This window comes from Galleria mellonella, unplaced genomic scaffold (genome assembly GCF_026898425.1).
Source record: "Galleria mellonella isolate WM207_F2 unplaced genomic scaffold, CSIRO_AGI_GalMel_v1 utg266, whole genome shotgun sequence".
Classification (NCBI taxonomy): Eukaryota; Metazoa; Arthropoda; class Insecta; order Lepidoptera; family Pyralidae; genus Galleria; species Galleria mellonella.
This window is the reverse complement of record NW_026442061.1, coordinates 3629496-3655456: the sequence shown is the minus strand read 5'-3', so window position 1 is coordinate 3655456 and position 25961 is coordinate 3629496. Positions and strand designations below refer to the sequence as shown.

At 37.7% G+C, this 25961-nt stretch overlaps 1 protein-coding gene across 4 annotated transcripts; it reads left to right on the top strand.

The window, feature by feature from the left end:
- The first annotated feature begins 702 nt into the window (after window positions 1–702).
- LOC113509071 (AN1-type zinc finger protein 4-like) lies at window positions 703–25267 on the top strand. 4 transcript variants are annotated; one of them, XM_052895228.1, is made up of 9 exons: window positions 703–1212; window positions 12207–12411; window positions 13214–13347; window positions 13542–13571; window positions 14126–14275; window positions 15843–16084; window positions 17585–17690; window positions 19302–19569; window positions 20745–25267. In XM_052895228.1, the coding sequence occupies exons 1-9, from the start codon at window positions 1032–1034 to the stop codon at window positions 21130–21132; spliced, it is 1704 nt and encodes a 567-aa protein (XP_052751188.1). In that variant the 5' UTR covers window positions 703–1031; the 3' UTR covers window positions 21133–25267. The 4 variants fall into 4 exon arrangements, with proteins under 4 accessions (XP_052751188.1, XP_052751189.1, XP_052751190.1 ...); XM_052895229.1 differs by having other exon boundaries at window positions 704–1212; window positions 13217–13347; XM_052895230.1 differs by lacking the exon at window positions 13542–13571 and having other exon boundaries at window positions 704–1212.
- Window positions 25268–25961: the final 694 nt, after the last annotated feature.

The following is a 25961-nucleotide window of genomic DNA, read 5'->3' as shown; positions in this document are numbered from 1 at the left end:
ATCTTAAAAAAATTGTTACTTTTCTCTTTATTATGTACTCATTTCTTCCAAATTTTCATAGTTGTATTTAAATTACCTTGTATTATTGTTTGTAATTTTTGTATGATATTTCTAATATTTAGTGCAATAAAAATATTCCAATATTATTAATATGTTTTTACCCATACTACTCAAAGTTTTGGTTTTTAATTTTACGACCGATCGCCTACCTGACGTCATCACTCTAAAAATAAAATAACAATAATAATAATATATGGCCTTTATTAGCACTTTGTAAATAAAGACGAATCTAAAGACATTTTATTTATGAAAATCTAACAAGTTGATTAGGTTACTCAGTTAAGTGAAAAATATCATATTATTAATTAAAATAATATAAGTATTAAAACTCTTTCAAATCTATTACATACACAATTCCACTACATGCTTATATGCCTTTGCGCATATATATTATATACACATGTGCAAATCAATGCGTCTTAGTCAAATTAGAGCGACATGATTTTATAATAGTCCTCTTTACAATTAACATAACTTAATTTTGAACTTCGACACAATTTATATTATATTTATTTTTATTAAGTATCTATTATAAATAATACAAATGACATAACTTGAATTATAAATTATTTACTTAAAAAAATAGTAAAATGTTCATAGACAAGTTTCCAATCGACACGTTCCCATTCTCAAAGTGAATCATTCAAAAACCATTCAATTCAGTCAACATCAATCAACAAAAAAAAAAAACTCTGTTCTGTTACGAATATTTTATTTCTGTGTAATATTATTTTAGTTGCTATTAATAATAGAATCATCAAATTTTATTTGTTTAGCTTTTTCATGATCTCATAATAACTGCAATATGTTCGACATCGGTATATAATTGACGACATAACTTTATTTACTTCGTCATCGCGTGATTGTCCTCGGTGCTTATTCGTAACATCATAGTTTGGTATTTAAATTAACATTTAGTGAAGTGAGATGCTGTGCAGGTAGTAGATTATCGTGTGTGTACCGCGTGTGAAATGTCACAACATGGATGCCCAGAGAGACTATCCAATAGAGCCAAGGGTTTTGAAGATGAGGGTCCGAGTCAGCCGACCATGGAGGTGTTGGTGGAAACACTCACGGGGACCGCTTTCGAAATGACAGTATCACCGTCCGACACTATTTTCGCCATTAAATCCAAGATATTCAGGGTGGAAGGTGAGTTTCTGTTTGATATTACACAACAATACAATTTGCGAGCATGTATGGCAATGCGTCATAGCCACACACGACAAAGAATGTCGCAGTTATTGGAGACACTAGTTTACATTATTTCCGTGTTTATTGTGATACATTTGCCATCTAATCACTATTATTAAGTTACAAAGCTGTCAGTAAGTAATTGTAACATGTAATTAAATTTAACACTGTAGTGTTATACTCACATATAAATAAACAGTAGCCTATTTGTATCAATAGTTCTAAAGTTCTGAGAATAGAATTGATCTGTTCTCAGAACTTTAGAGCTATTTATTAGACTATACTAGTTATTTTTATCTCTTATCTATGTGCTTAATTTATATTTGTAATGAAAAATAGGTAATATGCTATAAAACTTGAAGCTGTATAATTAAATCAAAATAAACTGACTTCAGTTGTGACAAAACCAGTTATTATGTTTTAAAAACTAACCTACTGAACCAATTTTGATGTAATTTCTATGTGACCAATCTGATAAGATGGAGCTCTGATAATAAATAAACAAAAATATGCAACCAAATTGATAATCTTCTTTTTCTAATAGGCTAGTCCCTCTAACTAGCACTACCATTTATTAATTACTAACTTTGGTTTGAACATAACACTCAACTTCCTCAAGAAGTAATGAACAAACAAAAAATAAATAATAAAAAAAAACAACAGAAATGCTTCCGCATTTAAAATACTGATCAAGATAGTCTTCTGGCTGATGGTGAAGAAGAAATGAAGAAATATCTTTACTAGGGCTCTATATATATATATATATATATATATCTATATATATATCTAGTGACAAAGACAATGTGGGCCAATACCCTAGAAGTGCCAATAAGACTATATGTAAAGAAGAAAATGTTTAACATTTAAAATGGAAGAGAAGGTTGTTAGTAATGCAATTTAAGTGACCATTGCTGGTAATGAACTCTTAACAGGTTAAGTCTCTGTAAGGTCAAAACATTGTGGTTGATTTATGATGAATTAGACAAAATTACCCAATCAATCTGATTTCATCCTCACCCATTAACTCTTACTGGTACTCCACCAGCATATACCAATAGTGCACGTAGGGGGGAAAGGGATTGTTATTAATGGAGACTGAGAATCCCATTGCTAGCAATATACCCTACTAGGTCGACCTCCTTGCGGTTCTCCCAGGAAACTATCATTGTCAATTCCTGGTGAATTTATCATGATGGGCTAACTGGTCTGGTTTCATTCTCATCTATCACCCTTCAGTGGTGCTCTGCCAGTGTATCCTGTTAGTGCAGGCAGGGTTACCATACCATTTTTACCCATAAAAAAAAATTGTGCACTTAAATGTTGCCATTCTATTTGCATCTCCTGTGGAGTACAGGACACAGGATAGCTTTATATTATTATTTACCAAATTTGGCATTGACACACATCTCTATTGTTTCCTTTTAAGCTTGCCTTTACAGTCTTAGTTTTCTAAGTTCCTTTTATCTATATACATGTATTTCCAATTTCCATTCCTGGTTTCCTTTGCCTCCTAAAAAATACTTTTAAAAAGGCCTTTTGTTTAAGTTGCACATAGTTAAGTCAGGCATCAGTTTTAACAATGTAAAATGCATTACTGCATTAATATGTTTAAAATGTAGATACAATTATCATAGTGACCTACTCCCCAATTCATGGACATACTCTTTCTTTTGTGCACTGATAATCATTCACATTAGTCAGTCATTTAAATTCAAATATTCTTCATTATTATCATACTTCCCTTATATTTATTTTATAATAAATTAATGAAGAAATGTATTAAATATGTACAATCAAAATATTTAATAAAATAAAAAAAAAAAAAGTTGTCTATGCACTCATTGTTTGTATTATGGAAATATCTGAAAACCATTTTTTATAGTTTTATCCAAATTACTTAAGAAACTTGAAGAAACACTCTATTTATGAAAAAACAATATCACAGACAATGACTTCTTATAGTTCTGGCTGGAATCTTACATCTTTTTTTTTTTTTATTTCAATATTTTAAAATTATACACAAACAAATAATTACAAAATTATCTATGAACAACAGAGTAAAAAACTAGCCTGTTTTTCTGTCTTACATTCTGCCTCTAGCAACATGTAGCAACAGCTGTTTACGTATTTAGGGTACCTATGTAATAATGTAGTCAGAGAGACACACAACAGGTCAATGAAATTTCCTATGTTGTTTTGATACAGTGCCAACACAATAATGTTGAGATCTGTTTGTAGATTTGGACTAGTCTTGTAATATTGATTTGTGATATCAGAGTATTTGGCACAATTCTAGTGTATTTGGCACAATACTCAGGAATGGAGATCGTTAGTAACAAGGAAGAGTGTTTATGTTGCTAGCAATATGGGCATACTTGTTGTATCACACTGCTTCATCCTCATTAATATAGCATAGTCAGGTGAACTTCTGTGTAATTTCCTTGGTTATCAATAATTATCATAGTTAATTCCAATGGAGTCTTATCCTCTATTCTAGATTTGGTTGTATTTCAGTTTGAAGGATTCTTTTTAATGGATGATACTGGAATGATAACAACACCTGCGCTATCGGTATATGCTGGCGGGCCACCAGTGACGGATGATAAGTCAGAATGAAAGGGCAGATCAGTTAGCCCACAATGATGAATACACCTGGAATTCAGCATTATGGTTTCCAGGGGGAACCGCGGGGAGGTCGATCTGATAGGGTATATTGCTTGCAATGGGAATTGCCTTCTCCCGCACAGTTTGATGGGTGGAACATGGCACTGAAGTTATAGTGTACAGAGGCATAAGATCATAGTCATCAGGAATGGCAACATGTGATGGGTACCATAGACATAATAGTGTATTTTGTAACATACACTGTGCTGTCCATGTATTTATTTGGTATTCTAGGTATTTTAAAAAAACATATTTCCATCCTGGACTTTTCATACAAAAATGACGTTATCTGTGGTTATGCATTAAAATATAAACAAATAATATTAGTATGTGTACATATGTGTGTATGTCAATTTTTTTTAATAGATGATAATGGAATGGTAACCCCACCCGCGCTATCGGTATACACCGGCGGGGCACCAGTGAAGGATGATAGGTGAGGATGAAGTAGGTCAGTTAGCCAATCGTGACCAATTCCACTAGAATTAACCACGATGGTTTCCAGGAGAAACCGCGTGGATTTCGACCTGATAGGGTATATTGCTAGCAATGGGGTAGTTAGACCCCATTACTAACAATCCCTTTCCCGCCTGAAATTTATGTTAAATTTAGACTAAGTTATTAATAATAAAGCTAAATTATTTATTTATTTCTTATTGCATTCCATAATATACTTAGTAGATAACATTTCAATTATGGACCCTGTTGGGCACAGCGAGTACGAGAGAGGAGGACAACACTTTTTTCACTTTAGAAATAGTCTAAGGATCTGTTACAATGTTATCCAGCCATTGTACAAAAGTCGATTGCTTGGGTACCTCTGCCCCATTCGTGTTTCAACCGTGAAGCAGTTGTGTTTGCATGACTGTGGTTCGGTTTGTTTCGGTTCGGTGGGATATGGCATGAATTTACAAGGTACAGAGGAATAACACCTGAGTCCTCAGGAATGGCAACGCTTGGGGGGTATCATGGGCGAAACAGTATACTCTGTTATGTCCATGGTGCTGCTCATGTCGATAGGCGACGGTTACCACTACATCAGATGGGCCGTCAGCTTGTTTGCCATTTTATTTGGCTACATTTAAGTATTTTATTGTATATGTAAGGATGAAGAAAACGTGGTAAGTGACTATTTTAAAATATGTTACAAGTCTATTATCAAATGTTATTTTTTGGATAACGGACTTCTAAGATATTTGTTATTGGACCAATATATAGGTATTGTAACTAAAATATATACATACTGCTATATATTGTAACTCAGATTAGTTGCAGTAGACGCAGATTGGGGCTTGTTTGTAGAATTTAGAAATTGATATGAAAAAATCCAGACTTTAGCGCAATATTAATATAGGACCAATGTTTAACACTTTACAAGTAAACCCTATCGATGGCAAAAAGAATTATCGTAATCGGTCACGGAAACGGCGAAGATAATACTGTATACACATGATGAACTTAATTTCTCTTCGAAAAACAAAAAATGAATATAGTATTTTATTATATGTGTGACGTCGGATACTCATAATGTTGTGCAATAATGAGTCATTACATAGTATAAAACAGTCGTTTCCCGTTTGTCTGTCGCTATGTATGCTTAGATCTTCGAAACTACGCAACGGATTTTGATGTGGTTGTTTTAATAGATAAAGTGATACAAGAGGAAGGTTTATATGTATAATACATGCGTAATATAGTAAAGTGGGGGGAAGGGATTGTCAGCAATGGAGTTTGGCAGCCCAAATGCTAGTTTGCTAGTTGAATTCGTCACGATGGGCTAACTGAGCTACTTCATCCTCACCTATCATCTATATATATATATTTAGTGGTTTCTAATTAATTAATTTCTAATATGATGTGATAAATAAATAATAAAGTGTTTCAACCGTGAAGCAGTTGTGTTTGCATGGCTGTGTTTCGGTTTAAAGGGTGGGATATGGCGTGAATTTACTGGGTACAGAGGAATAACACCTGAGTCCTCAGGAATGGCAAAGCATGGGGGGTATCATGGGTGAAATAGTATACTCTGTTATGTCCATGGTACTGCTCATGTCTATAGGCGATGGTTACCACTTTCCATCAGGTGGGCCGTCAGCTTGTTTGCCATTCTAAGTTAACACATCCTTTGTACGGGCTAATCTTCAAAACTGTTAGACCGATTTAAATAAAATTTTGCATGGTGGTACCTTACGATACCTGTCAACATTTTAATCACGAAATATTAAAGAGTTGTGTGGGATAGTTAAAAAAAAACTGTAGTAACTTGCACAGCTTAGTACACAACCTACTTAAGTAAAGTCATTTTAACTTAAAACAAAGAATGAGAACGACACGTCATTTGTTAATTTTATTTCAGTAATACTTGACATCGTTTACTACAATAGGGAAGTTGAAAATATTAATCGAAGGAATAACAAATAGGTACCACGCGGACAAAGTCGCGGGCATCAGCTAGTAGTTATATACTTTCGTATCTATACTTATAATAAATCTGTAGAGAGGTCAATTCTGTACATGAAATATATTTCCAAAATAACTATCAGCGGGTGATTAGTGATCGATACTGATGCCAAAAATGCAATCAGTAAAATTTTTCTCTGTCTGTCAGTCTGTATGTTCGTTATAGAAACAAAAACTACTAGACAGATTTTAATAAAACTTGGTACAATTATTCTTCATACTCCTGGACAGGTTATAGTATACTTTTCATCGCGCTACGATCAATAGGAGCAGAGCAGTGAAGGGAAATGTTGGAAAAACGGGAGAGGTTACTGCATTTTTAAGCTTCCGTCGCGTGTGCAGCCTTAATGGCCACTTTTTAAAATGTAAAAATGTCCACCCGTGCGAAGCCGGGACGGGCCGCTAGTTTGTAATATTAACTGGATTTAGAGACAAGGCAGTCCTTGTAGTGCCTACACGTATGCCTATTTGAGTCGAACAAGATTTGCAATGCCATTTTAATTTACCTAATCACGAATATATCTACATATACTTGTGTTCAGTATAACCTACCTACTCGGTCGAAACAGTATTATACTACATACATGTATAAAAATATACATAATAGATTGATTAGCAGTGCTGTGCTTATTTTAATGTAGATTGAAGTTGCCACTTACGTCATCTATCTCTGTATATCTGTATACATATCACTGTCTATTAATCTATTACTCTGGGGGGGAAGGGATTGTTAATAATGTGGTCTAATAGCCCCATTGCTAGCAATATACCCTCTCAGGTCGACCTCCACGCGGTTCCCCCTGGAAACCATCGTAGTTAATTCTTGTCGAATTCATCATGGTCGGCCAACTGACCTGCATTCATTCTCACCTATCACCTTCCTTCCACTGGAGCCCCGTCGGTGTATACCGATAGCGCGGGTGGGGTTACCATTCCATTTTCATCCATAAAAAAGATCTATTACTCCAGTTACAAAAACTATGTATTGGATACATCAAATATTTTCGAAAATATGTGTAACTTTAGGTTCTAGTAATGTGTTTAAAGCAAATTTCATGGTGCAACTCTGAATCGTAATTTAGACACGAGTTACAATTAGATTATTTGGAAAAGAGATAGTTTAGCAATCCTATTGCTAACTAGAAATGATCCTATGAAGTTAGGTCTTATCCCATTGCTAAAAACACACTCTGTCAGGTCGACCTCCTCGCCGTTCTCCTTGGAAACCATCGTGCTCAGTTCCAAGTGAATTTATCATAATGGGCTAACCGACCTGCCTTTTCATTCTCACCTATCATCCTTCACTGGTGCCCCGCCAGCGTATACCGTTAGCGCAGGCGGGGTTACCATACGATTATCGTCCATTAAAAAAAAAAAAAACAGAGTATACTGTGTCGCCCATGTCACTTTTCATGTGTTACAATTAAGTTTAGTTGAATAAAAAAAAATCTTACTACAAAACTAGGTTTTTACCCGCTACATTAAAGAAGTAATGTATTTTGTACCTACGTCATCTATTTCAATATAATCTTTGTCATAGTACTGATTTTTTACTTTAATGGAGTAACCGAAATTAATGACTATACCCCATTGGTAGATAGTAGCATCATTTTTTTTTTTATACAACTTAGAATGGCAAACAAGCTGACGGCCCACCCAGTGGAAAGTGGTAACCGTCACCTATAGACATGAGCAGTACCATGGACATAACAGAGTATACTGTTTCGCCCATGATACCCCCCATGCGTTGCCATTCCTGAGGACTCAGATGTTATTCCTCTGTACCCTGTAAATTCACGCCATATTCCACCTTTAAAACCGAAACACAATTGCTTCACGGTAGAAACACAAATGGGACAGAGGTACCCAAGCAATCGACTTTTGTACAAAGTCTCCCTCTGGTATTAAAATGAGTGATGACCATTTTCCGCCATCAATGTCTTGAGGAATCCAATATTGAATTGGTAATCATATTATTATTTCAACCGTTTATTGCCACTGTCCATTGCTGGACATAAGTCTACCCCATAAGGAGAGTTTTGCCAGTAGTTGTCACGCTTGGCAGGCGGGTTGGCAACCGCAGTTAAGCCATCGAGGATGTTTTAAGAGAGCCGCTGTCGCCCATCTCTCGCCGTCCCTTAGTCGCCTCTTACAACACCCACAGGAAAAGAAGGGGTGGCCCGTTCTATGTCTAATCTTAATGTTTTAATTGTTTTTTTTTTTTTTATTTGACGCTAGCCTTACTTGGTTTAATAGTTGAGAGAAATCTCATCACATAACATCACAATGACTAACACGTGTGACTAATAGCTTTCCCTGTGAATTCGAGGCCTCCTAGTGCGTGCTTATACATCGAACGTGGGAAATGCGCAGACGCAGCAGTTAAAAGGCCTTATGTGTTCACTATGTGCGACTTACGAATTGCATCGCATGCATTATTAGCATAAAATTACCATTAGTATTTCCATATTTTTAACCGACTTCAAAAAGACTTCTTAATTTGGTTGTAATTTTTATTTATGTTTGTTGCCTCATAACTCCGTCAGTTGTAAACAAACGGACTCTGAGAAATTGTTCAATATATTCTATGGTACTGCTCATGTCTATAGGCGACGGTTACCACTTTCCATCAGGTGGGCCGTCAGCTTGTTTGCCATTCTAAGTTGTATAAAAAAAACAAAAAAAAATATTGCACACGGCCACTTTCTACCATTGTACAACTCGCCATCGACAAGGAGTTCACCCCCATGCCATAAAGCCTAGATGATCGCGTACAGCGCTGTTTTAGAGATATTTCCTTCCACGAACGCTCAGGTTATGAAATGAGCTCCCTGTTGAAGTTTTCCCAAGAGATTACAGCGTAGGGTTCTTCAAAAAAGGATAAAGAGATTCCATCAGGGTTGGCAACGTGTGCGTGTTGCCCCTGGTATTGCAGGCGTTCATAGGCCACAGTTACCACTTACCATCAGGTGGGCCGTATGCTTGTTTCCCACCTCAGTGGTATAAAAAAACGATTTGGATTGACTACAGTCACCGCCATCAGGTGTAGGTTTCAGTGTCAAATATCTATTTTTATTTGACTTTAAAAATGAGACCACGTACCGTCCTCCGTTCGGATCGCGTGTGTGCTACCTTGTTTGCGATTTTGCCAAAACCTCTGGCACTTTTATGATAGTTTATTACTGTTATCAACATCACCTACGAATAGGCACTTAGTCATCCACACTCGAACAGTGATGTAATACGGCAATGCCCTCAAAAAGCCTATGAGATCGCGCCAAAAATCGTCTAGAAAGCGTCGGCTTGAAGAACGTCGATTTCCAGTTTAAACAAATTGATCGATCATGACTTCAGCATGTGGATAGCAATGCAATTGTCTTTAACCAACTTCAAAAAAGGAGTTTTCGATTCAGTTGTATTTTTCAGAACTTAGAGCCCCATTATTTGTGAACCTACTTGGAAAATTGTCTTTTTATCTGAAATTATTATACTTACAGATTGCTATCATGTAGATATTTTTAAAATGTATTCAATAGTTTCGTTTTTAAATCAAAATAATAGATTTCGTAAATTTTTTTTATACAACTTAGAATGGCAAACAAGCTGACGGCCCACCTGATGGAAAGTGGTAACTGTCGCCTATAGACATGAGCAGTACCATGGACATAACAGAGTATACTGTTTCGCCCATGATACCCCCCATGCGTTGCCATTCCTGAGGACTCGGATGTTATTATACATATACAGAGTACCCTGTAAATTCATGCTTGAAGTCACGTAACGTCACGATTGAAGTCGATTTTTGTTTTGTTTTGTGAAACAAACTCTTTTGTTATGTGACTTCTCAGAAAAATAAAAATAATGATTGCTACTCAGTCACATAAATTACCTGGCCCTCGAGCCAGGATATCCTAACTTATAAGGAACCAGGCAATGAAAATCTAGGGCATAACGGGCACAACCCAGATCACTCAGGCTTGTGCCAGTTTTGATATTCTTAATGTCATTCTAAAGTAGGTGCTATTATACATTTTGTAAATTGATAAATAACGCCGACACGTTTATCAATATTCAAAAGTAAATTTGCTAAACTTTTAATTAAATTAGTTCCATGAAATTATATCCAAAATTTCTTGCTTGAACGAAATACAAATTTGATGTTAAAATTACATAATATAATACTGTTTAAATTTTTTAAAAAATCGTCCTTTTGAACTTTTATGGTAGGATTTATGACGAACGATATGTTCCATTTACCGGAATGATTTCGTTATAAATTAATACATAAAATCAAGTCTGAAAATTTGGAATTTCATTTCATGGTTGACTCCCAGATGACTTATAAATGCCTTTAAATATGACTGAATAAAGATTTATAAGTACTTTGTTTCACTGTATTTATCATAAAATGTTTTTATTATTTATAGCCAATTATTACATATACAGGATAGAGGCTTTTAGCACTCGTTTTTCTCTGCCTACCTTGTAAAGGATTTACCGTGAAGATAAATAGTAGGATAATTGGATTATTACCTAATAAGACGAGGAAACGGGACACTATTTTTTATTAATAAATATATTGTCCACAAGTTGTTACGTTCAATCAGTTGTCACTTGCATGTCTCATGCATATATGAATCACGTAGTGGACTGGAGCAAGGCCAAGTGAAAATGCTCTCTCTGTTACTACGGATGCAGTTTTTATATTTATACAAACTGATTCAGTGTAATACATTTTATGTACGTGCTGATGAAATGTGTATATTATAGATATTTCTAGCTGGCCAATTAGCTAATCGTTGTGATCAGTTTTTGGTAATATGTTACCAGAGGGAGACTTTGTACAAAAGTCATATGCTTCGGCAGCTCTGCCCCAGTCGTGTTTCTACTGTGAAACAGTTGTGTTTGCATGGCTGTGTTTCGGTTTCAAGGGTGGGATATGGCGTGAATTTACTGGGTACAGAGAAATAACACCTGAGTCCTCAGGAATGAATGCAAGTTATCATGGGTGAGACAGTATACTCTGTTATGTCTATAGGTGACGGTTACCATTTTCCATCAGGTGTGCTGTCAGCTTTTTTGCCATTCTAAGTTGCATAAAAAGAAATCATGCTATCTTAGTAAATAAACTTAACATATTTTTTTATAAAATGTTGATATTTTAAAATAAAACTAAACTAAGGAAAGCCTATTATTAACAATGTACTTAATATTACACCGTTATTACCGTATTATGGCCGTATGGTCGCGGCATAGAATAGGCCACCTCTTCCTTTTCCATGGGTGTCGTAAGAGGCGACTAAGGGAGATTATGGTCAAGAGATGGGCCGCAGCGTCCCTTTTAAAATATCAACTGGGATTGCTAAACCGGCCAAGTCTGTAAAATACTGGGACCCCACTCCCCCTTATAAAGGAGGCCTCCTTTGTGTTTTTTTTTAATGGATTATAATGGGATGGTAACCTAGCCTGCGCAATCGGTATACACCGGCGGGGCACCAGTGAGGGATGATAAGTGAGGATGAAAGAGCAGGTCAGTTAGCCCTGTTAGTCAGTTAGTATCCTGATAAACACTTGGAATTCAGCACGATGGTTTCCAGAGGGAACCACGTGGAGGTAGACTTGACATTGCTAGCAATAGGATTGGTAGTCCGCATTACTAACAGTAACTTCTTTCCCGGGAGGCCTATGTTGACCAATGGACAGTTATTGGCTAAATGATGATCAGAATGTTGATGTATGTATGTATGGTGGTACTACGCTCCATTGCTCTTTGGCTATGCCCGAATTTGGCTTAAAATAAATATTAATGCAACCATTTTTTTTTTCAGGAATCCCAGTATCTCAGCAGCATATACTGTACAATTTGAAAGAGTTGGACGATTCGTCGTCACTTCGCGAGCATGCCATATCTGATGGGGCGAGACTGCGGCTCGTTCTGGGCATGCGCGGGGGCCCAATATCCTCGCGCCGCCTGCCGCCGCCACCCAACGCTGAACCCTGGCGGGATATCGAGAGATTGCTCGATAGTAACAGGTGGGTATAGTAAATTAATAAATACCATTGGACATGAGCGCCATCTAGTGGTAATCTAAGCGCAGCTTGTACTATGGATACTAGACAATTGGTGGCCCAAACCTTAAATACATTTTTTTTTTATTTTTTTGTTAATGTGTGATAATGGTATGGTAACCCCGTCGTGTTAAGTGATTATGTGGTCTGAGATAAAGCACGTAAACCCAAATCATGTCTATTTATTCTAGTCTTGAAGGATGACAGATTATCATCGTCTTCCTGCCCTTATCCTATTTATTTGGGGGTCGGCGTAATATGTTTTTATTCATATCACACAAGCTTTTAGCTTTTGGCTTGACCACCGCCCGCCTGCCTGATGTCAACCCTTCTTGGGAATGCATTTGTTAGTAGATACTAATATGCCACCTCTGTGTGGTCCCAGCATAGAATGGGCCAACTCTTCCTGTCCTGTGGGTGTTGTTAGAGGCGACTGAAGGGATTTAAAGGTCGAGGTATGGGCAGCAGCGGCCCTCTTAAAACATCAACAAACTCTAACTGCGATCGCCAATCCATCTGTCAAACGTGGCAACTATTGGCAAAACCCCCCTTATGGGAAAGGCCTATGTTCAGCAGTGGACAGCGAAAAGAAGAAAATAAAGAATTAAAAGTAGTAGAAAATTGGTAAAAAGGAATGAAGAATTTATGAGGAAAAGGGAAGGGGTGAAGGCACATTAACATGGGTCAGTAAAATATAGGCGTTTTATAATTAAAGCAGATATTATCTGTATAATTTTGTTATCAGTACAGGATAATGATTTGTCAGCAGAGAGGAGAGCGAGTGGTCGAGTGGCAGTGGGTGCAAGGTGACGGTGCTGGTGTTCCGCGAGGGCGGCCGCGTCAACCTGCTGCGCGTGCGCGAGAACCACGACGGCACGTACTCGCCGCTCGACAACAAATGTACGTATACTGTGTCGCCCGTAAGCCCCGTAAAAAAGAACATAATATTTTTAAAGTTAATAAACAAGAGTAAAATTAAAATCCTTAGCAATATATGAAACTAAAGATCTAGCCACGCTATAGAAAATATTAAGACAGAAATTTTGTGATCGATTCACATTCGAAAAATGACATAAGATTTTTTTATAACACAGGGGGCAAACGAGCATGCGACTCACCAGATGGTAAGTGACTACCGCCGCCCATGATCACCCGCAACACCAACGGCATTGCAGGTGTGCTGCCGGCCTTTTAAACAGGAATATGCTCTTTTATTGAAGGTTAGGTAAGGTTTACGTTGAGCGAAGGGGATGCCGAAGAAGTTTTGCTCTGTTTGCCCTTGGTTGCAATGAGCGGAATTTTGCCCACCCCAAAATAAGTAGGGCAACCCGAGCGTGGTTGCTTGAGGGAGGATTCTCCATAAACATGGTTAATGGTACCTCCCTAGGGTATGTTTTTTTCTAAATTCCACTGCCATGGTTGTATTAAAAGATGGGGGAGGGAGGTTGGAGGAAGGCTTTTAGGATTCAGAAAGGGATGAGTAAAGGATGGCTCTCTCACTCATCATACGGAATGTGGTGGCACTAAAAGTGTGGCCAATTAGCGTCGGTATTCTGTGAGGGTGTGGTACTTCCCCGATCGAATTGGCCCAGTCATGCTTCAATACCATATAGGATTACAGAATAAGAAACTAAAAAAAAAAATAACTGGTTTTATACGCCAAGCTTATTCGTTCCAGACTCATCATCACTGACGCTAGTGGAGCAAGAGTTAGACGATGGCTTGCCGGGCTCGCTGCACGAGAACGAGGTCACCATGGGCAAGATGCTCGACCTGCGCAGGCGCATGGAGAATCTGTCCATACAGCGGCGGCGTACCGACAGAACAGGTACTATGGGCCTTCATCATTACACCCCGCTGATGGTGAACGGACACTGTCAATGTAATATTTTTTATTCAAGTAAACTTAATTGTAACACATGAGAAGTGACATGGGCGACACAGTATACTCTGTTATGTCCATGGTACTGCTCAGGGCTATAGGCGACGGTTACCACTTTCCATCAGGTGGGCCGTCAGCTTGTTTGCCATTCTAAGTTGTATAAAAAAAAAATTAAAAGAAAATTATAAGCATTTTTTGTGATTTTATCGACTATATATAGGAATTTACCCGTGTGGTCCCAGCATAGAATAGGTCACCCCTTCCTTTCCCGTGCGTGTCGTAAGAGGCGACTAAGGGACAGCGAGAAATGGGCAGCAGCGTCCCTCTTAAAACATCTGTAAAGTCTAACTGCGGTTGCCAATCCGCCTGCCAAGCGTGGCAACTACTTGCAAAACCAGTCAAAAGTGAGGCTTATTTAATTATTTAACTCTTTAATGCGCCATAAATAAAAATATACAATGACAAGTGAATAATTCAAGTGAAATACAGTAACATAAATACAAATTGAAATATACACATAAAGGTACAAAAAGCGGTCTTATCGCTAGGGCAATCTCTTACAGACAACCTTTGGTTAAAGGAGAACAGATAGAATGTTGAATTGATGAATGGCTTATGTTCATCACTGGACAGTTAAAAGCAGATATGATGGTGATGGTAGGAAGTTGGATTCTGGTTTATTACTTACATTAGGCAAGTCGTCTCATATTTGCACGACCGTTCCAAAGATTAGTAAGTTCCAAAGATTAGTATGTAGACGGTAACTGTATCGCTTTATTGGACTGAAAATATCTCTGAAAATACATTAGTCAATGTCGTTTCTATATTACTAAAGACGTCATTATTAGTTGCATTTAGTAACATTTTTTATACAACTTAGAATGGCAAACAAGCTGACGGCCCACCTGATGGAAAGTGGTAACCGTCGCCTATAGACATGAGCAGTACCATGGACATAACGGAGTATACTGTTTCGCCCATGATACTCCCCCATACGTTGCCATTCCTGAGGACTCAGGTGTTATTCCTCTGTACCCTGTAAATTCACGCCATATCCAACCCTTCAAACCGAAACACAGCCATGCAAACACAGCTTGCTTCACAGTAGAAACACTAATGGGACAGGTACCCAAGCAATCGATTTTTGTACAAAGTCTGCCTAAAAGTAAATGTCGTGTGGTCCGTGCATAGAATGGACCACCCTTCCTCGTGAGTGTCTAAAGAGGCAACCAAGGGGACTTAATGCTCGAGGGATGAACAGCAGCGTCCCTCTTAAAATATCATTACAGCCCTATCCGCCTGCTAAGTGTGGTAAATACTGGCAAAAACCCCCCTTATGGGGAGGGGTGGGCTTATGTTCAGCAGTGGACAGTTAACGATTTATTTAATAATAAAAATAAAATAAATAAAAGAAATACGAAGCCTATTTAATTAAAAAAATATTCCTATTGTCCTAAAATACATATCCTCTTGGACTTAATAATTAAAACGGCACAATACCATTTGTTTCCAGGTAACAAGCCGGAAATACAGAAGACTAGAAGCGAAGAAACCCTATCCGTCCCTAGCTTACTAGACGAGGCCACAGTGGAGCCGTTCAAGAATCGAACCTACACACCGTACGAGGAGGAGTCGTTCGCGCCTATGTACGACGGAAACTACACTAGATATGACTACGACTGCTCGTTCGCCGACCGGTACACCCTGCTGCCGCCTATAGGCACCAGGACGGACTCGGACCAATCGGTGCAGGAGGTATGTGCATCGAGACGTCATAGTTTGGTCATTTTATGGTCATTTATACACGTCCCTCGCCTTAAAACGTCGCCAAATATCAACTGCAGTTGCTTGCTAAGTGTGGTAATTATTACCAACCCCCCCCCCCCCCCCCAAAGGGGAGGCTTATATATTTTTTTATGGGTGATAATGAAATGGTAACCCCACCCGCGCTATCGGTATACACCGGCGGGGCACTAGTGAAGGATGATAGGTGAGGATGAAGCAGGTCAATTAGCCCGTCGTGACGAATTCAACAAGAATTGTTCACGATAGTTTCCAGGGCAAACCACGTGGAGGTGGATCTGATAGGGCATATTGCTAGCAATGGGGCTTTCAAACTCCATTGCTAACAATCCCTTTCCCCCCGGGAGGCTTATACCTACCAGTGATTAGTAACGACCGATATGATGATACCGTCGTGTTGATGAAAGGTACGTGATGATAGTACCGTGTGGTTCCGGCATAGAATAGGTCACACCCTTCCTTTTCCGCGTCGTAAGAGGCGACTAAGGGAGGGCGAGGGATGGGCAGCAGTGTCCCTTTTAAAACATCTCCAAAGCCTAACTGCGGTTGCCAAATCGCCTGTCAAGCGTGGCAACTACTGCCAAAACCTCCCAAGGGCCTCCCCCATGTTCAGCAGTGGACAATTAAAGGCTGATATAATTATGATACATATTAATTAAATTTATAACTGATTGGTTTTTTTTTTAATGTTTCCGAACTCCGTTAAGTATTTGTAAACTGATTTGGAAAATTATTTATTTTATTTGATATACTTTTGAGATTGCAATTCATTAATTATTCCCCTATTTAGGGGTGGGGGGGGGTATACATGTTTTGTTTTTAATATCCAACAACTGGTGATCCGGTCCGACTTCGCACGGACAGATGGAATTTTCGAAATCAATGTAAAAAACTGTCCATTGACACACTCTAAACGATTATTTGAATGACAAATGTGTATAGTTTTAGTCAATCATATTTTTTAACGACCATGTAATTTTAGACCTAGTACATTTAACCCTTTTAGTGCCATTGATTTTTACTTATGTCTACTTAAAAATACCATAGAAATCTTTGTCGTGTTGATGTCATTTACCCTTGTCTCTAAAAAAACTGTATCTCCTCCAAAAATTATTCAATTTTATTATTTTTTTTACAGCGAGCTAAACAGCGACTGATTTCACGAGCGCTATGACGCTCGTGACACTTTTAGTTGCAATGCGCACGAGCGCGATGGCGCTCGTCGGCACTCAAAGGGTTAAATAAATACACATTAACAATGATTTAAAAAAAATAACTGTTGAGTTTCTTGCGGTCTCTACTCAACAAATAACAACCAATCCGAAAAAATAAATAACAATTTAAAGGTGTTTGTGAACAAGTGTATGTGAATAAAGATGGTTTGGGTTTGATAATTGGTTTTACGACATACACGGTTGATTGTTTGCTGATGGTGGTTGTGTTCGGCGGCAGGTGGGCGGTCGCGAGCGCGTGCAGGTGTCGCAGCCGCTGGCGGGCGCCGTGCTGGTGCCGCCGCGCCGCCGCCCGCCGCTCGCCACGCTGCCCGCCGCCGACTACGGTACGCACACCGTCCACCGCGTCCACACCATCCACACCATCCACCCCGTCTACACCATCCACCGCATCCATACCATCCACCGCATCCACACCATCCACCGCATCCACACCATCCACCGCATCCACCGCACCCATTACCTTGCTGGGTGTTCTCTATTCAGTGTTTATAGCGCAGGCGGAGACACTGTTTCATTATGGCCTATTAAAAAAAAAATGTTACCCCACTGTTAGAGTTGCTAATACATAATAGGTATTAGCAACTCTATTACTAGCAATATATATGTATATCGGATCGACCTTCTTGTGGTTTCCCTTGGAAACCATCGTGGCTTATTAAAAAAAAAAACAATCGTGATCGTGCACAAGAAAAAATGGACTGTCCTACAAGAGTAAATTCTTTTTATTAAAATAAATATATTTTGGCGGTTACTTCTTTCCTTTACTCTTTTGTATATGACTGAAACTTGATTTGACTCGTATTTTATATATCCATTATATATATATATATATATATACACAATCCCATCGCCCAAAAAAGATAGTGTAAGGAAAACTATAGTCAAATGTAAGGAGTGTTCAACACAAAACATAAAATTTTAATATAAAAAAAATTGTTTATATTTTTTATTCTGGCAATTTCTTTTTTTTTTTTTGTTATATAAAGAATATTTTTTCTAAGTGGCAATATTGCATTGTTTGTAATGAACAAGCCTACACATGAAAAGTCTTGTGCTATAACGCCTGTTGATTCAATAAACTATATTAAAATAAATATAAGCCTTTTTAATAACAAGGAGAAGGAAAGTATTATGACAGGCGATCTTGATGACTAGGAGAATTCATTGTGATGGAAATAAAAAGATTTTAAGAATGTTTGAAAATAATAAATAATAATGACAGTGTGTGTAGCGAGGGGGGCAAAATAATAATATAGTATATTACTGCAGCGGCCAGTAACTGAGGCATTGATGGACGAACGTGCAAATGTGGGCTGAGGCATAGCCGAGGCACACATACGTGAGACCATCAATGCCTAGTTGTGGCCAAGGCTTGCATAGTATTTTTCTCAAACAATGCGCGGAAATCAAAAACACAATTTTACCGTTTAAGTTTAATGACGAATAACGAACAATAATATTTTTTCACGCGCCATAATGTTCCTTTTTTTTAATAAGCAGTTTTTTATTTGCAAGCCAGTTCGAAATTTAAATAAAACCTTTTATTAGTTACCTCCTTGGTAGCCATGTTTCAAAAGGTCATTCCATTTTTAAATTACAGGACAGATATGAGTTTACATAGTAATTTATCTGACCGCAAAACACGACAGATATGGATTTTCATGCAACTTTTGCCGGCCGCTGCCCGCATGTATTTGGCCAGTACGGCGATTTTGATTTATGTCGAAGAAGATTGTCAAAATAATGCTCCCATTTCCAAGCATGTTTGAGAAAAAGTTTTTTTTCTTCGCATTACCAGCAGTACATCTATTACGTTCTAATATATTTATTTTTGAAGGTTACATAGTTAATGTATTGTAAAGAACTGGCGTCTGAAGTAGGATGAAAATGTAGTCTTAGTAGTTGAGTCGGTAATCTGTTTATTATGTGGGCAGGGCCGCTGGTGGGCGGCGAGGCGGGCGGCTGGCGGGCGGCAGGGTTCGGGTCGAGCTCGCAGCTGGCGCCGCACTCGCACTCGGCGTCGTCGCTGCACGCGCTGCAGCCGCTGCAGCCGCTGCACCCGCTGCAGTCGCTGCAGACGCTGCACCCGCTGCACCCGCTGCACCCGCTGCGGGCCGCGCCCGCGCCGCGCCACCACCCGCCGCTCTCCGATGCACTCTTCTCCTCCTCCACTTCTGATTTGGAGAAGCTCAAGCGGAACAGGTCATTTGTCGACTCCATATTTACGAATATCATTTAAAGGGAGAGGTAGACTTTGTACAAAAGTCGTTTGCTTGGATACCTCTGTCACATTCGTGTTTCAACCGTAAAGCTGACGTCCCATTCCATATTGTAATTTGATAATGAACACGAAAAAATATGTGAAATGGCGCGAAATTGAAAGAAGTTTTTAAAATAACAAACGTGTTCCAAATTCAAAATAATTATAAAGTTGAAAAAAGAAAAAGAAGTTTTTCTGTAACAGGATTTATGGCCAGACTAGTTATACTATATATGTTCACGTACTGGCCAATAATATCATTATAAGTACTGGCTGGTAACAATCTATTTATTATTTCAATGAATAAATCAGTGTTTAACCAACTCGCTTGCATATCACTACATGGCGGCAGCGATGCGTTCTTTTTATAGTTCTTAAATTAATATTTTATTATAAATATTATCAAGCATTAATATAATTTACTTTAAATTTGAAATTTTAATCGAGACATTCAGCAAAAATTATCAATCCAGAATGAATAGGCATAGGAATGAATTGGCCGCTCAATTACAAGGATCGGGAAGCATTAATTTCTCTCGATTAAAAAGACATAGTTACATCAGGCAGATGAAGGAAGGAGTTGGTGTCGTGTCGTATCAAAAGGTGAAGAGACTCGCCTCTTGACACCGACAAGAGCGCAGCTTTTAAGTAGGATAGATAGATAGATAAAAAGACACAGCATCCAAGAACTGGTAGAAAGTTTTACAGACAAAGATTGAGAGCTGGTTCATGGATTGGCCTTATTATATGTTAACAAAATTTAAGCTTGACATCCAAAATGCAGATTAGATTATTGTTCTATAAGGAACAGATTGCCAATTAACAGACTAGAAAAAAGAAAAAAAAAAATTTTTTTATACAATTTAGAATGGCAAACAAGCTGACGGCCCACCTGGTGGAAAGTGGTAACCGTCGCCTGTAGACATGAGCAGTACCATGGACATAACAGAGTATAGTGTTTCGCCCATGATATAACCCCTCTCCCCCATGCGTTGCCATTCCTGAGGACTCAGATGTTACTCCTCTGTACAGGCGGAGATCTCTGTCTGCCCGATAGCGGGACGTTAATATCTGGTTATAAATCACGTGAGTTATGTGAAGTGAATTGTATCTGCAGGATCCTGCCGACGCTGAGCCGCCACAGGAACCGCGAGCACCTGCACCTCAGCGACGAGGGCCTGCACCTGGCCGCGCCGCCCGCGCCGCCCGCGCCGCGCAGCCGCGAGGTCGGCAGCGAGCGCCGCCAGCGCCGCATACACAACATCGCCGAGCAGCCGGCGCAGCCGACGCGGCCGACGCAGCCGACGCAGCCGCCGCAGCCGCCGCAGCCGGGCACGCGAGGCAAGCCGCGCGTGCGCTGCGGCGTGTGCCGGCGGCGGCTGGGCGCCGCCACCGAGCACCGCTGCCGCTGCGGCGCCGCGTACTGCGCGCCGCACCGCTACGCGGAGGTGCACGGCTGCGCGTACGACTACAAGGCGCCGCCGCCCGACCTGCCCGACATATAACGCATTGTGATACTACCTTCACCTAAACTAAGTATAAAATGTTGCAAATCCTCCGCCCCGTGTGTGTTTTGTTTTTTTTTTTTTCTTTTCTAATGAAATTAATCGAGAAAATTATTAAAAAAAAAAAAATATTAATTGTAGTCGCTCTAAATATTGGCTCGGCCGTCGCGGCGGGTGCTCGAATGGTTTCTACGATTTGTTGTCGTCCTACGTTCTGTAACACTAATTGATTGATGCTTACGCGTATTAATTTGTCGGTACGGAGGACGCCCGGTGAGATGTCGCGTGCTGCCCGCCCCGTACTATGTACATAGGGGGAGTGTTAATATAAAATTCGCCCGTACACGACGATCGTAACGGTTACACTAGAACTGTACGTGTGAATTTTATAATAAAAATATTTTACGTTGAACCAGTGTTGAATGTGATTAGTTCGATCGTCCTACGATACACGTTCCTGTCGACTGCGAACGGAAGTTTAACAGCGAAGTAAGTGTATAGATTTGTTTTATTTTTATAGTACGCCCATGATATTGCCGGAAACGTGGTAATCCTGGGACGAGATTTGTTCATAATGCACTATATATATATATCATATGTTGGGAGTAGCATCACAAATATATACACTGAGATGCAGTTAAATTGTACATTATATTGTATAACTATATATATATATATGTGTGTATATATATATATATATATATATGTATATATATATATATGTATATATATATGTGTGTATATATATATATATATATATATATATATATATATATATGTATATATATATATATGTATGTATATATATATATATATATATATACATATATGTTTTTGTATTTGGAGTTGTATAAGTGGTGTCCTATGTAATTCGGCCTAATCGGTTGGGTATATATAAATTAATTAAAACAACATTGTTTTCAATGTTTGCCGTTTAGTTGATTATGAAATGGGAGTGATCGGAAAAGCGGAGAAAAATATATATTGTCAATGTTCGATAGTATTTTTTAGTTACTACATATTATTTCTTTTGTATTGTTATTATATAGATTTGTTGTAATTTTTGTAAAATGACTGAAAAAAAAATTTGAAAAATTATATGTAGGTAAAGTTGTGAGCCTGACTTTCTTTAGGAGGTTGCTAGCAATGCGTTGATCTTGCCAATTTTGTGGTTTCTCATTAATTATCTACCATCATACTTGACTTGTTTAAGTGGTGATCAAAATAAGACTGTCTCTATCATCTCTTTCATTATTGATCTGTCTTCACTGTAGATGTCTCAAGAGAGATAAGAGAAGAGAAGAAATGATTCTATTATTTGCAACGTTAATATGATAGTTTAAGAACATACACTTATGTTAAACTCTTACTTTAAAGCAAATATACAAGTAGGTATACATGTTTGTAATGCATGTACTTATTTGATATAAACTGGAGGTTTAAGTCGATGCCATTTGTACATTTGACTGACTTTTTTGCCATTTACATGAGTAATTTAATTTACTTTACCTTTTAGGTATCGTTATTTATAACTAATAATGAAAAACTACAAAAGTTGACAAGGGATTGAGAGGTAGTTATTGGTTTAATTTAAAATTTCCTGGAATCAATTGTGATTTTTGACATGTTATGATGGCTTTATAACATGAAAGTATTTTGGGGACTAAAATGTACTCGAACTGAGAACCTTTTAACTGAAGGTGGTTGAAAATACTGATGTAGGATCTAAAAGTTTATAGTTAACAGTTTTAACTGTTTCTGTCTCAACACAGATCAAGTGATCACAGTTAGAGGTACGAATTCTGAAGTGCAATTGTCTATTAAGATTTCAGTTTGGTACCATAGCAAAATTATTCGTCTAAAAATCTGAAAAATTAAATCCTACAAACCTATTTTAATTGATACATTATTTAGTCTTTTTTTTTTAATTAAATGTATCATAAAAGAGCATTCAATAACTAAAATAGGTTAATGAGAGGTTTTATGTTTTTTTTTTCATCGAGATGGTTAATGTACTTTAGTCAAAATTACGTTACATTTAATTCTCGGTAGTTCGTGACAATAATTTTACTAAAGTAAAGTAAAGCGATTTTTTATTTATTTTTTTCCTCGTTAATGTCGCCTTTTAAACCGACCCCAGCTGCCTAATTTCAGTATTTCAATCACCCAATATTATTAGCCTATTTTGAATAATTCTTTTTATTCAATTTGTAGCTAATATTGTCAATGGTTTGCAATAAAAAAAAATATATTATGCTAAATAGGCATAGACAAGCGTAGCATTTAATTTTTTCGTCCATAAATTTTTCATCATACATCTCATATTGTTTAATATTTTTAAGTGTGTTTGAATAAATTTATCGTGCATGATTGTATCATATTACAGATTAACAAAATATCGTTTGTAATGATTATTGAAAGTTTCCAAAAGAGGGGAAAAAAAAATATATATATATATACTAAAAATATCTAAAAGTAATAACTGCGTCTCAGTAGAAGTTCTGTTTATATCTAGACCTAAATTAGTCATCTCTGCTGTCATAACATTAATTATACTTGTAATTAGACAGTTGAGATGGGATATTTTGCACACGCTATTTTAATACTTAGGCTCTGTATGTTTATTCGTGCATAGAAACTTTATCTACAATAGATGGCGTTAATTAAGACAAGACCAAAAAATAAAATTCGATTGCATAGGATTTGTTACTTTTTTTTCACAACTACACTATGATTAGGTCATTACGCAAATACGGAAATGGTCTCGTCTGTCTATCTCGCTCTAAAGTCTCTAGTTTTATTCTCCTTCTCTGTAGCACTGGTAGTCTATTGGTAGATAAAATATCTATGGTCTCGTGAACTAATATTATAATTGTAATGTTTGACGTTTAATATAATTTTTATGTTAGAATTTATTCAATATAATTGTAATTTACTATATTAATTGTACTAGATACCAGACTAACTATATTTTGTGACATATTTAGTATTTTAAAAGTATAATATGAGATTGTAGTTATAATAAACTAGTCCATAACATAAAGCCTAACCAAGATGATCGTAATTGTATAGAGATTGAAACGTGAACGCAGAATTGGCGTCGATAAATTTTGATTCCTATGATATTTTTGTGCGTTCTCCCTAACGAGAGATCCTAATATATATTAGAACCTTCGAGAGACACATTTAGATGTAGACACTTGTACTACAGACGAAAGGTGTTAAAATTATATCCAGGCAAACACCTTAGTTCTTAGGAATAGTAACGTCATGGGCGTCATAGTGTATTCTGTAATGTCCATAGTGTTATTGTATATTATCTATAGGCGACGTTTACCACCTATCGGAAGAGGCATCAGGCTGCTTCGCCAATACATATACCCAATATATAATTAATAGGCAAAAAAAATCTATCAATAGAATCGTCATCGTTAGCTTAGACCGCGATAGAATGAGATGGCGGCGTACACTGTCTTGTTTTCTATGTGAGCGCTAACAGAAAGTATTCTATCGATAAATTTGTTTACCCATTTGTCTATGGGCACAAACAAGCGAATCGGTATATCTAGCGTGTCCATGTGATAGAATGAGATAGCAACACCAGGACCTGTCGATAAATGGCAAACGAATTCGTCGATGAAATCGTCATCGCTAGCGAGTCCGTGGGATAGAATGAGAAAGCAACGCTAGATGACTCATTCCAACTTACGGACTCGCTAGCGATGTCGAGTCCATCGACGAATTCGCTCGCCACTTGTCTAGAAGGCCAGATGTCTAACTTATAACGATTCAATCGATAGAGTCGTTTGCTACTTATCTAGATGGGTGTATAGAAATAGAAAAGAAAGATCCTCTCCGAGACGGAAAGTATCATTTTAAATTTAAATTTGACATCAATACTGTGCCCACGTTGTGATCTCTATTTGATTACGAGATTCTTGAGCCTAACATACGTCGGATACGAAGTAACGTGTGCAAAACGAGTCGGCGATGCGGCGACACGGTCTCTGCCCGGTTGGGCCGGCGCGCCACGTTTCATTTCATAATAGATTCTACATTAAGTTTATAGATAATTTTTATTTGGGAATATAATTTTTGGCTGATTTCGAATTAAATATTTATAATGCGAAAACGAGTCTGTGCTTTTTATTTATTACCATTTTATTTCGCCATAAAATATAATATATAATTAAAAATTGTGTTCCACAAAAAAAAACCCAGCTCCGATTGTGAAAAACCCGTTTATTTTGATCTTAAATTTAAACTATTGAATGGATTTTAATAAAGTTTCTAAAGGGCCAATCTTTCAGATAAAAAAAATGAATTTTCCAAATCGGTTTTACAACGGAGTTATGAGGTGACATAAAAAAAAAAAAAGAAAAAAATACAACTTTATTTATAACGTCGTTTGAAATATAAATTTAATATAGAAGGTATTAAGAAGTTAGATTTATACAGAAATTGCTATAGAGGCTCGAGATTTAAAAATGGGTCAATTATTTGTCAGGTAATTAAGGTCATATTAACTGACTCGTTTTTTAGTGTTGCACACACACACACACACACATCCTGACATGTCTATATTTAATTATTAGAGGAAAGAGATAGTTAGCAATGGAGTTTGACAGCTCCATTGCTAGCAATATGCCTTATTAGGTCGACCTCCACGTGGTTTGCCCTGGAAACCATCGTGAACAATTCTTGTTGAATTCGTCACAATGGGCTAACTGACCTGCTTCATACTCGCCTATCATCCTTCACTGGTGCCCCGCCGGTGTATACCGATAGCGCGGGCGGGGTTACCATTCCATTGTCATCCATTAAAAAAA

Bases quoted from the DNA above. Each gene is read 5' to 3' on its own strand.
- LOC113509071 (XM_052895228.1), top strand. From the start codon at position 1,032: ATGTCACAACATGGATGCCCAGAGAGACTATCCAATAGAGCCAAGGGT. The intron at 13,348-13,541 runs GTACGTATACTG...TTTATAACACAG, and splicing joins CTCGCCGCTCGACAACAAAT to GGGGCAAACGAGCATGCGAC. The intron at 19,570-20,744 runs GTCATTTGTCGA...TTGTATCTGCAG, and splicing joins GAGAAGCTCAAGCGGAACAG to GATCCTGCCGACGCTGAGCC.